The 13,279-nt window shown below is 35.6% G+C and overlaps 1 protein-coding gene across 4 annotated transcripts in view; it reads left to right on the top strand.

The window, feature by feature from the left end:
* GSK3B (glycogen synthase kinase 3 beta) overlaps positions 1–13,279 on the top strand; it is a 269,348-nt gene that overhangs the window by 199,279 nt on the left and 56,790 nt on the right. For 2 of the 4 annotated variants that reach the window (XM_058295766.2, XM_058295767.2), the window contains exon 8: positions 8,640–8,681. The exons of the other annotated variants lie outside the window; for them this stretch is intronic. In XM_058295766.2, the coding sequence (XP_058151749.1) occupies positions 8,640–8,681 (42 nt within the window). The remainder of the gene's footprint in view (positions 1–8,639; positions 8,682–13,279) is intronic. 4 annotated transcript variants of the gene reach the window in all.

Here is a 13,279-nt window from a genome sequence, read left to right on the forward strand (position 1 = left end):
TTATAAACTTTCTCTGCAGAGTCTTTCTGTTGTCCTTATTTTTAATATACCAGGGTACCAAAATACTTTGAATGAAGCTTTCAGTTGAATTAAGCTGCTAAATCATTGTCTATTCATTTGGAAAATGGAATTTGGAATTACTTGAGAATTAATAAGAAAAGTTAGTGTGATAGTTCTCTATGTTGTTTATTAAATTTTATCTGTCACTTCTTAGCTGTCCATGCTCATAATTTACAACGTTGGTAACATAGAATTTTATAAATAGAGTAAACTTTACTCATTCCAGCTAAACTTTTTCATCTCCCTGCCTATCTTCTAGTAAGATAGTACCCCATACTTTGGTCAAAGGCTTTTGCAAAATATTCAGAACAAAATTCAAATACATTATCTTCAGAATAAGTTGAAAATATAAAACAGAATAGAATTGAAAGTTATGAAAAATCATTTCTAAACGTAAAGAGCATTCACTTTCTGAAGTTGATTTCATATACAGGATTATCACATTAGCATTTCATTATGCCAGTTAACCTCTGCGTACTAAAAAAAATTATTGGATTTTCTTTCAAAGCATTCGTTAAAAAAAATTCTACAGGAACTTCTCAGATAATAAAATACTTATCCTTAAATTCTTCTTTAACTTAAACCTTAAGAAATAACCTGAGATATTTCAGACACATGGTAAATTAAAGAAAACATCTTAGGAAAACCTCTCCCAGGAATATAATTACAGAAGTAATTCATGTTCAGTGCAGAAGAAGACTGAGAAAACATACAAACACACAAAATAACAAAACAGGGAAACGGACTTTGGCCCAGTGGTTAGGGCGTCTGTCTACCATATGGGAGGTCCGCGGTTCAAGCCCCGGGCCTTCTTGACCCGTGTGGAGCTGGCCATGCGCAGCGCTGATGCGCGCAAGGAGTGCCGTGCCACGCAAGGGTGTCCCCCGCGTGGGGGAGCCCCACGCGCAAGGAGTGCGCCCGTGAGGAAAGCCGCCCAGCGTGAAAAGAAAGAGCAGCCTGCCCAGGAATGGCGCCGCCCACACTTCCCGTGCCGCTGACGACAACAGAAGCGGACAAAGAAACAAGACGCAGCAAACAGACACCAAGAACAGACAACCAGGGGAGGGGGGGGAATTAAATAAATAAATAAATCTTTAAAAAAAAAAATAACAAAACAATCACTTAGTATTCTGGCACATTATGAAAAATAAATTCTGTTAATATTTTTGTATATATTCTCTTCTGTGTTTGTATAGATATGGGTGTGTTTAAACCAGCACGCCATCTCATTGCTCTGTAGATTTTTTTTTAACTAAACAGTTAATTATGAATCCCACATCCTGAAGTATTTTTTAACTAGGTGATTTTTTGAATGACTCCATAGATTCCATTGTGATTATATTCAGATTTATATAATTGATTCTAAGAATATTGTTCCAGTAAAGTGATATTTTATTACTTTTGAAAAGTTTCCATTTATATTTGTTTTCTCAGTTAGAGATTTTATCATTAACTTTCTTATATAAATGACAGTTGATTGCCAAACTCCCAAAATGGAATGAAGTTCTGGACCTGGGAATGCTGTAGTTTTATTAATAGTACCTCCTTCCTCTAAATTTTAAAACAAATTTCAATTAAGGAAAGGCCATTTTATGTTCAGAGTTCAATTTCTGGATTAAAATACCAAAAAAACTAAGAAACCAACCGTTTTGTAGAATTTTCCTAGGGATAATTCTTTGGATTGTTCAGCAAATACTTATGTACTTGTAATAATTTATCTTTGGCTTTCAGTGTAAAAGTTTTGGGGCAGAATTAGTTCTATATCTTAGTGATAAAATTTCAGTATAACTTTCATAGTTTTAATAATTAGCCTTAAATTTACGTATATGTTTTCTAGAATAGCCTGGCATTAAATATACAGATACTTAAATTATTTGCAATAATACAATTTTATATACAGAAATTAAAATTACTTTAATTTTTCTTATAAAACAACTTTACTATTAAAACAAGCTTTTCTCTTAGCTGCTTGTATAAATAGCTCTTATACAAGTATGAGCTAGTAAAATATATCTCTAGCAGAAACTTTATGTAAAACATTTAAGGGTAGAAAATAATGAAATCCAAATAATCTTCTGATTAGATTTTTACAACTAAGTAGATGTCCTTCTTTTCTTATGATAATGCCTATTGATAGAAGAAGATTTAGAAGTATCCCCACTAAATTTTTACCATTGGAGAGTAGAAATAAGGGAGCGCAGAAATGAGTGAGTTTTCATTTTTCACTGTTCTGTTCTGATTTTTTCTTAACAATAACATCTTTTGCAATCATAAAAAGTATGAAAAATAGATGCTTTCATATTCTTTGTGCTAGAATCTTTTGTTATTAAATGAATAAAATCTGTTACATAGAGTTAAGACAAATATTTTGTTAAAAATGTTTGGCTAAATAATTACTTTCCCAGCCTTCCAATTTAACTGTCGGTTATATGCCAGTATAATTTAGACCAAAAGATCAGTGATTACCTAGTTCCTCAGAATTCTACATTTTCCAATATTAGTAAACTACTGCTAATCATAAAAGCTGACCCTCAGGTGAGACTTTATTTTGTGCCAGGTACTTTTTTTTTTTTTTAAAGGATGTCAACGGTAATTTTTTTTTTTAAGATTTATTTATTTATTTCTCTCCCCTCCCCGCCCCCCCCACCCCGGTTGTCTGTTCTTTGTGTCTATTTGCTGCGTGTTCTTCTTTGTCTGCTTCTCTTGTCAGCGGCACGGGAATCTGTGTTTTCTTTTTGTTGCGTCATCTTGTTGTGTCAGCTCTCCATGTGTGCAGCACCATTCCTGGGCAGGCTGCACTTTGTTTTGCGCTGGGCAGCTCTCCTTACAGGGCGCACTCCATGTGCGTGGGGCTCCCCTACGTGGGGGACACCCCTGCATGGCACGGCACTCCTTGTGCGCATCAGCACTGTGCATGGGCCAGCTCCACACGGGTCAAGGAAGCCCGGGGTTTGAACCGCCGACCTCCCATGTGGTAGACGGACGCCCTAACCACTGGGCCAAGTCTGCCGCCTGTGCCAGGTACTTTGCATACATTTCTCCATTAAATTCTTACTATTAGCTCTAGGAAGTAAGTATTAATATTACCATTGTATTTCAGAGAGGGATGGATTGGCGGAAAAACCCTTTCTGATTCATCTTTAGCTAAACTTGGATCCTCTGTTCATGGAATTTTGAAGCTTTGGGGAAAACAACATGATCTTCACTGTCAATTTGATATCCAGAGGCCATTGATTCATATTTCCTATATTCTAGTATAAAAAATGTGACCACCAACTAAAGGAAGCAACCCCCAAATCTTATTGCAATAACTGTGCCAGTCAGTTTGAGATATCTGTTGACTAGGTTTATTTTTGCATCAACTAAAACAGTCAAGGTTATGATGGTAGATTCTTTTGCTCTCAAGTACAGCTGAACCTTTTGTCCTCCAGCTTTAGATTTTCAGTCACTTACCTCCATATTTTGGTTTGTTCAGTTCCTGTGCACACTCTATTTCTTTCTGCTCCTGACTTAACATTTTTATTCTTAGTCTTTCTGACAGAAGTCTAAGATACTTAGAGTTTGATAAGTTTAAAACACTTTTTCCCCTGAGTTTTTTTTTGATGAATCCATGACATAGCTTTGCTTTTGGTAACATGCATTTGGAGTTTAATTATATGCTCTGTATTAGTCAGGGTTCTCTAGGGAACCAGAATCAACAGGAGATATCTGTCAATAGTATGTGATTCTATAAGAGTCTCTCACAGGACTGTGGGTGTGCACAAGTCCAGGTTCCTCAGGCAGGCTGCAAACCAGGGCCCTGATGAAAGTCCAGTGAAGGTTCTTGATGAGTTTCCGGGAGACATCAACTGTCCAAGATGATCTGGGAAATTCTCCCTGAATACTCAAGTCACTTCCCATTTTAAGGGATTCAAGTGACTGGATAAACTGTCCCTCATTACTGATAGCAATCTCATTGATGTAGATGTAATCAGCTATCTATTTGGTAAAGTCACTGGTGACTACAGTTCATAAATGCCCTTGTATTACAATTAGCCCAGTGCTTTCTTTTTTTTTTTTTTCCTTTTTTTAAAGATTTATTTTTATTTATTTCTCTCCCTTTCTCCCCCATCCCAAATGTCTGTTCTCTGTGTCCATTCGCTGAGTGTTCTTCTGTATCCACTTCTATTGTCAGCGGCACCAGGAATCTGTGTCTCTTTTTGTTGCGTCATCTTGCTGCATCAGCTCTGCATGTGTGTGGTGCCACTCCTGGACAGGCTGTGCTTTTTTCGTGTGGGGCAGCTCTCTTTGAGGGGTGCAATCCTTGAGCATGGGGCTCCCCTATGCAGGGGACATCCCTGCATGGCATGGCTTTCCTTGTGCACATCAGCACTGCAGGTGGGCCAGCTCTCAAGGTCAAGGAGGCCCTGGGTTTGAACCGTGGACCTCCCATGTGGTAGGCAGACGCTCTATCCGTTGAGCCAAATCTGCTTCCCAGCCTAGTGCTTTATTGACCATACAACTGGGCATAATTACCTGGCCAAGTTGACACATTAGCCTAACCATCATATGCTCCCTCATGACATTTCTTGTGGTGGCATGTTACAGATCACTTGTGTTTTTAACAGACTTCAGTGAGCCCATATTAAATTTATTTGTTCATCTTTTTATTTCCAGAATGTATAAGTGTACTGTGATTCAGATTTTTATTTGTAATATATATCCACAAAACATTTATTGATTGTGGTAGGTGATTTCTTAATTTGTTCTTGTATTATTAATTAACCTTTTCTGTGTTTGCTTCTGACTATAACAGCAGCTCTTCATAGTTTTCAGATCATGGGCCACCTTGAATATCTGTTAATAGCAGTGGAATCTTTTAGTCCCCCAAAATGAATACATGCCAGAATTTTGTATACAATTTCAGGTTACTTGGGGACATTCTTAAAGCCTATCCAGGAACCCCAAGTTAAATATCACTAAGTAGAGCAAAGATACGGTTACACTTGATAGTAACTGCTGGCAGTAAGTAGGTATATGATGTACAATATGATGGCAACATTTTAAAAATAAAATGAATAAGCAAAGGAGACAATTAAATATTTTAATGTAATACTCTATTGCATTTAAAAATTAACAGTGTTTTCCATAGACCAAAGAAAACATCAATTTTAACTTACTACTATGAATTTTTACTGGGTCTACAATAACTTATACTTATTTAAATCTCTACACTTAAAAGGGTTGTGTGCTCAGGCTTGGAGAAGTTGTTTCCTGACAACTTGGCCTACTTTAGCTCTTGAGTTGCAAATAATGACATCCATTTTAAATAATTACTTTCCCCAGAATAACCAGTGTAAAATGGTTTACTGTCTAACTTGCTGGTATATATTTTATTTATGCAAAGGAACTTTTTCACACAAATTTAAATTTCATGATATTGTCACCTTAAAACTGATTTACAGTTTGGAACCTGAGTTAAAAGACCATGGATGTGATTATCCTTTTTGGGATTTGATTCCCTTTTCTTTCTTTCTTTCTTTTTTTTTTTTTCCCCATATTTTTTAAAATTTAAGTTAATAGATCACAAGGAATGTTACATTAAAAAACAGAGAAAAATCCTTTTCTTTCAATTGCAGATTTTTCTGAACAGTTACTTTTTATTTATTTTGTGTATTTACTTAATTTCAGGGCACTGGTATAATACATAGTTTTTCTTTAGAGTAAAGGGGCAGGTGAGAGATGGGCAGGGACAGAAATCTGTCAGATTGGCAATATTAATATGGCCATGATTTCAGGACCTGTGTTTTACTAAGGAATCCCTGCTTCCTTTTACAGCAAAAGTTTAAAATTCTTCAGAGTAATTATTTCATAACAGCTGGGAAGTAGATAAAATATAAAGATACACTGGAACTTTAGAGGGCATTTATAGTTTGTAGAAGTATACTGGATGCTATTTCATATTTATAACAAACTTTTTGTTTTATTAATGTATATATTACAGGACAATTTTGGCTTGTGATGCTGCAAACTTACTATAGTATTTATAATTCTCAAAGGAAGCAAGAGCTGAGTGATATATACATAAATTTATTTGTGTCTCAAAAGGGGTTATAAGTTTTTTTAAAGTTTGGGAAATACTGTTATTGAGTTAAACCAAAGAGATTCTAACCCTCTGCTTTCTATTTTATACTTCTTCTCCCCCAAGCACACCATTCTGACTAAGATGCACCTAGAGAAAAGGTCTTTTTATTCCTGTGAAACTGTATCAGTCCAGAATAACTTTATACTTTATATTCATTTGTATGCATAATCAAAACAAGTCACCTTTTTTTTTTACTTTTTTAAATTTTAAAGAAGCTTTAGATTACATAAATATTATGTCAAAAAAATATAGGTGATTCCTCTATACCCTACTCCCTCCCTTTCCCATACTTCTCTGCATTAACAACATCTTTTCATTAGTGTGGTATATTTTTTCCAATTCATGAACACATATCAAAGCATTGTACAAGGACTGTAGTTTACATTGTATTTTACACTTTGCCCTGCACAGTTTTATAGGTTTTGACAAAATGTGTAATGGCCTGTATCTGTCATTGCAATGTAATGCAGAACAATTCCAGTGTCCCAAAGATGATCCCATGTTGTACCTTTCCTTCTTTCAAAACCTCTGGTAGCTCATGCCTTTATATCAATGATACGTATTCTTTAGTCCATAGTTGCTTTCTGGATTGAGATTGTTCATGCCTCAATCTTGAGGATTTTGGGATGGTGATACCCACTCTATCTTTCATTGAGAGAGGGCTTTGATCCCATGGAGCAGATGGATGGAACTGTATTGCACACTCTCTGCTTCCTGGGATGGGCATTATTCATCATCATCCTTTTGTTGTCCTGTTAAGTCTAGTGAACTGATGAATAGGTGCTCCGACTCTGCTGAGATTCAAGACTCAACCAGCATGTGAGCAGAACAACGATTTATGTCTCTGGGATGTATATTTAGCAAGCATAGTATTAATTATAGGTTCAAATAAAAGGGGCAGAAGAGCCTCATGTAGGGAAACTATCAATAAGTCTAATTCTGTTATATTGGGGAGCATATATTCCAAAGTAAGTCCCATTGACAGGGTGCCTACATTCCTGAGATTGTCAAGAGTCACCCTTTTTAAAGGGAAGGAGGGAACTTGTTTCCAAATCTAAAATTTTGTTCAGACCTATGAACATCCAACAGCTAACATCATACTTCATGATGAAAGATTGGATGCTTTCCTCCTAAGATCAGAAAAAAAGACAGAATATTCACTCTCACCACTTCTATTCAGCATCGTAGGGGAGGTTCTAGCCATGAAAATTGGCAAGAAGAAGAAGAAATTTAAAAAGTCAAGCGGTGGATGTGGCTCAAGCAATTGAACGCCTGCTTCTCCCATGGGAGGTCCCAGGTTCAGTCCCCCATGTCTCATAAAAAAAATAAAATAAAAATGCAAACAAAGGAAAAAATCAGTTCAGAGTTGTCAATGTGGCTCAGAGGTTCAGCACCAGCTTTCTCACATACAAGGTCCCAGGTTCAATCCCCAGGTCTGGTACCTTAAAAAAAAAAAAAAAGTATCCAGGTTGGAAAGGAAAAGTATAACTGTATTTACAGATGACATTGTCCTGTATATAGAAAATTTTACTCAGCAAAATAAGGACCGATACAATCTTGTAGAAGGAAAAATTGGAAGACTCACACTTCTCATTTTCAAAAATTATTACACAGCTGCAGCAATTAAAAGAGTGTGGTATTGGCTTTAAGGTAGCCATATAGAATGTTGGGGTAGAAAATAGGATAGAATAAAAGTATATCTTTAAATTTACAGTCCATTTTTTTTCTTTTTTTTTTTAACAAATCAATTTTATTGGTACATATTAATAAACATAATTTACCTAAGGTGTATGGTCCATGGTATTTGCTAAAATCACAGTTATGCATTCATTGCTTCAATTATTATTAGAGCATTTTCATTATTTCAATAATAATATTAAAAAACAGACAAACAAGAAAATTCCTCACCTCTCTATCTCTTTATGCTTCCCCCACTGTACATGGCTGCTGTTTCTGGCTATTCTATCCAAAGTGTATAATTAGTGGCTTTTTGTATAATCACAATATTGTACATTCATCATCTCGAAAATTTTAGAACATTTTCATTACTCCAAAAAGAAGACTCCACATCCCTTAGCCTTCCTTCCTCAGACCTACATAATCATTAATCTACTTTCATCTTTATAAATTGATTTATATTTGCATTTTCTATAAATGGAATTATACAATATGTATAATATTGTGTCTGATATTAAGAATTTATACTATTATATTCAGCTTCAAAGAAAAACAGTCTTAGATGTGCAATTTCTAAGCAGTTGGGAGGTTTACTAGTAACTCACAGTTTTTTGTTTTGGCTTCTTCGTTTCTGTCCCTCACCTTCTTGGGAATTGTAAAGCACTGTCCTGGTCTGCTGGCCCCCATATCAGGTCCATCAGGCAGCCTTTGGCTATTTCTCTGTTGTTTTTGTGAGAGCTGAGTCTTCTCTGCCTAATCCATCGCCATGTTCCCACAGTTCCTCCAGTTCGTTTTTGACAAGGGTGCCAAGACCATTCAGGTAAGGAAAGAATAGTCTTCAACAAATGTTCTTGAACAATTGACTATCCATAATGCAAAAGAATGAAGGTGGACCCCTATATCATACCATATATGAAAATTCACTCAAAATGCATAATAGACCTAAATATAAGAGCTAGAATTATAAAAGTCTCAGGAGGAAGCATAAGTGTAAATATTTTGTGACCTTCAGTTAGGTGATGGTTTCTTACATATGACAAAAAAGTGCAAGCAACAAAAGAATAAGTACATTGGACATTACCAATATTAAAAGTGAAAAAGCCCAGAGAATGGGATAAAGTTTTTGCAAATCTCATATCTAATAAGAGACTTTCATCCAGAATATGTAAAGAACTATTGCAGTTCATCAATAAAAAGCCCAGTTTAAAAGTGGGTAAAGGATCTGAATAGAAATTCCTCCAGAGAAGACATACAAATGGCCAATAAGTACATGGGAAGATGCTCAGTGTCAATAATCATTTAGGAAATGCAAATCAAAGCCATTATGAAATACTACATAACACTTACTGGAATAGCTAAAATAAGGAAGTCAGACAATAAGTAGTGTTGCTGAGAAGGTAGGGAAATTGGAACTCTCATACAATGCCGGTGAGATTGAAAAATGATGAAGCTGCTTTGGAAAACAGGTGTGTCCTCAAAATGTTAAACATGTAGTTACAATGTATCCCAGTAATTCCATTCATAGGTATTTATCCAAGAAAACATAAAACCTTTGCTCACACAAAAAAAATTGTACATGAATTTTCATAACAGCATTATAATAGCCAAAAAGTGGAAGTAATAGTGAAGGATGGATTACCAAAATGTCAGACACAAAAAAAAACATATTGTGTGATTCCATTGTTATGAAACATCCAGATTAGGCAGTCCTCTAGAAACAGAAAGTAGATTTGTGGTTGCCAGTGGGGTTGGGCAGAGAGGATATGTAGTGATCACTAATGTGTATGGGGTTTCTTTTTGAGGTGATGAACGAGTCCTAAAATTAGATAATGTTGATAGTTGCACATCTTAGTTAATACACTAATATAATGAATGAACTGTGCATTTTAAAGGGGTGAATTTCATGATATGTGAATTATGTCTTAGTCAAGCTGTTATATTTTTTAAAATGTCAAGAATGAAGGGATATACCTGTGGAATTATTGGTAAGGTGGCTTTGTTGCTTCCAGCATATTTTAAGAAAATTGTTAACTTTGGCGCCTAGTTTTAAAAAGGGCACCAGAGGGCTTATCATATTTGCAGCCCTCCTTCCTCTCCACCCTCCCCCCCACACATGACTAAAAGTTGAGGGTTGGAATAGATTCTGTTATGACAGATGGAAAGAAAGGTGGAATGAAGTACAGCATGAAAACATAAAGGCATCATTCTGTACTAGTTTACTGAATAAATATGTTCAACTAGCCAAATTGTCTAGTTGTGGTCAAATTACCTGCCAACTTACTTACTCCTTCCTTGGTCTTCACTGAATTTTCTTAAGGGGATACTGCTATATTCCTGATGCTATAGCTTTTTGCTTCTTATTTTTGGAAGTTCAGAAGAAACTTGTTATACCAGAACAATAGCATTATATGTATCAAAATTGCAATCATACAGGCAAGAGGTTGAAATTGGTTAAAATCTGCATATGTTAAGAATTCAGAATTTTAACTACCTAAGGACATTTAGTGGATTTAGAAACCTGTATGATTTAGAGACACCGCAAGAGGTGGTAGCATTTTGAATCAGCCTTCTGGAAGTCAAAATATACATTCATGATTCAGATGTCATCAGAAGGCTGATATTTTGAAATAGAGCTCTGTGACATGTTTCCTAGTTTTCTAATTAGAGAAATTTGTCAGTAGGGTATAGGCAGCCAATTTGATAGTATTCCAAATTGAATGTACAATTTTATGCAACAAATAAATGAAGATGTTTAATGCATACATATAATATCTTTTGCCTTTGTTATTCATTTTCCATTCACTTATTTTTAAAGAATTTATGGAATGCATTAGGCTTTACATAGAACATGCCACTGTTAACTATATTCAATGATTTAGTGACCAGTTTTTATCAGGTGCCGGGCTAAATTGAAGTACCTTTACCCTCAAACAAGGAGTTCAAAGATTGAAGGGCGTTTGAGAATAAGTAAGGGCAATAGGGCAAGGCAGGTATTATCCCAGAAGCCTGAGAAGTGTACAAGGCAAAAGCATTCCCTTTGAATGTCTGAAAAGAAATAATCCTTGAGCTGAATCTTGAATTATGGAAAGGTAGGGAGAGAAATTATGGATAGGAGGAGGAGAGAAATGGAGGATAAATTGGGGCACTAATTCCAGCAGAGATGCTTAGTGAAACCAGGTCTATTATGGTTTTCTTTATGGCTGGACTTTAAACTTTTGAATGGTGGGGATGGTAGAATATGAGTTTACTAGGGAAGAGAAGGCTGGTACTGTAGATGGTGGCCAGATCACATTAGCCTATAGGCAATTGGAAGCTATTGGAGGATTTTAAACTGGGGCGTAACATAATTCTTACAGGATTTCTTTTACTTCACATTTATTTTTAAAGGCTGCACATGCAGTGCTATTGCTGAAGTGTGGCGACCTCTGGTGTTGAGCTATCAAAAAAAAAAAAAGCAAGGCTGTAGAGGAAATACTTGTATTTCAGTGCTTTTGTCAGATGCTTCTTTGACTTTTACTCTTCGAAGAGGATAATTATCAATCATAATTCATGATTTGATATTTCTCAGTGTCTGGATAAATTTGGTAACTAAAATGAATGAAAATGTTACAACAAATGTAGATGGGACTGGGTACAAATGACATGATTAATTTAATCATAAGGGAATGAACTGCATCCCCAAAGGAATAGGACAGACTGATCTCTGAATCTTTGGATCGTTCCACCATCCTCCCCAACCCCATGATGTTCAGAATGATGGATCAAAGAAAAGGTGCTTGTTTGCAACAAAAGGTTGCAAATTCTAATAATAACTGAAAATTTTCAAGGTCTTTTATTTACCCTGTTTTTTATTTTGCAAGATATCAGATTTACAGAAGAATTCATAAAACATTTTTGTACAATTTAATTTTCTTTAAGTCATAGAAGTACTCAGTTTTTCAGAAATCCAGAAATAAGTATTAACTTTTTAAAATGTATATCCTTAGTCTAAACATTTGGTACATACATTACTTTTTCCATTTCTTAAAATTCTAAATTCTTGTTGTTTTTTTTTACCTGAAATGATGAGGTCCATGTCCAACGTCTTTTTTTTTTTTAATTTATAAAATGAAAGAGGTCATTTACACAGTTTTATTTATTTATTTATTTTTTTAAATCAAAGTGATTGATTTATTTTTGTTGCATGTTGAAACTTTTAAAAATGAATGTGTAATTCAATTTAGACTTATAGTCATACATTATGACATGCTTTCATAAATATTAAGTACTTATTAAATATAACCATAAAAGCAAATTTTCTGTTTTGAAATATTATTACAAAGAATTCTTGAGGGGCAGATCATAAAAGGTATTTCATGTTTTCTTTTTTTTTTTTTTTTTTAATTTCCCTATTTTTCACTGACTTTGTAACAACACTACATTAAAAATATATATGTGAGGTCCCACCCAACCCCACCCCCCCATCCCCCCTCTCCCCCCCCCCCCAACAACACTCGTTCCCATCATCATGACACATCCACTGGACCTGGCAAGTACATCTCTGGGCACCTCCGCACCCCATATACATTGGTTCACATCATGGCCCATACTCTCCTCCACTCCATCAAGTGGGCCCTGTGAGGATTCACAATGTCCGGTGATTACCTCTGAAGCACCATCCAGGGCAGCTCCACGTCCCGAAGACGCCTCCACCTCTCATCTCCTCCCGCCTTTCCCCACACCCTCCGTCCATTATGTCCACTTTTCCCAATCCAATGCCACCTCTTTTATGATTTACACAGTTTTAAACATTACAAATATATATCTCAGCTGGAGTAAATCAGGTAGAAGTATCCTTTGAACCTAATAAAAACTTATTGTAAAATTGAAAGATATATCCAGTAGAAATGGGTTAGTTGGTCTGTTAAAAAATGTTATGTTTGTGGTATTGGTTGCAAATGGTCATACACTCAGAATCTTTACTCTTCATAATCTGCCACTTGACTCCCTTTTCAGGCTCTAAGGTTCCCATCTGTACTTTTGCCCATCTTCATTCTCTAATAGTAGCTAGCCATTAGGGTTACCCAAACCATGCTCTTTCCCACCTTCACACCTCATGGGTATAGAATGTGCTTCTGACTTATTTGCTTCCTAGATTCCTTGAGTAAAATTACTTGTTATCTCACCTAGAACCCTTACCTGACCCCTTCCTCACATTAGAGGAGCACTTTCACCTCACACATTTTATGTGCTTATTTTGTTGTACTGATTTTGGCTGATTGTGGTTCATTTATGTGTGGGTCTCTCTGTCCTAGAGTTCTTGGAATGGAATACAATAAATATTTGAATGAGTAAATGAGTTCAGAGGTTGAAAAAGTTTTAAAATATGCTTCTTTATTACGTTTTTGCATTCTTACATTCCTTTGCATCTTAAGTCAT

Source organism: Dasypus novemcinctus, chromosome 4, assembly GCF_030445035.2.
Source record: "Dasypus novemcinctus isolate mDasNov1 chromosome 4, mDasNov1.1.hap2, whole genome shotgun sequence".
Lineage (NCBI taxonomy): Eukaryota > Metazoa > Chordata > Mammalia > Cingulata > Dasypodidae > Dasypus > Dasypus novemcinctus.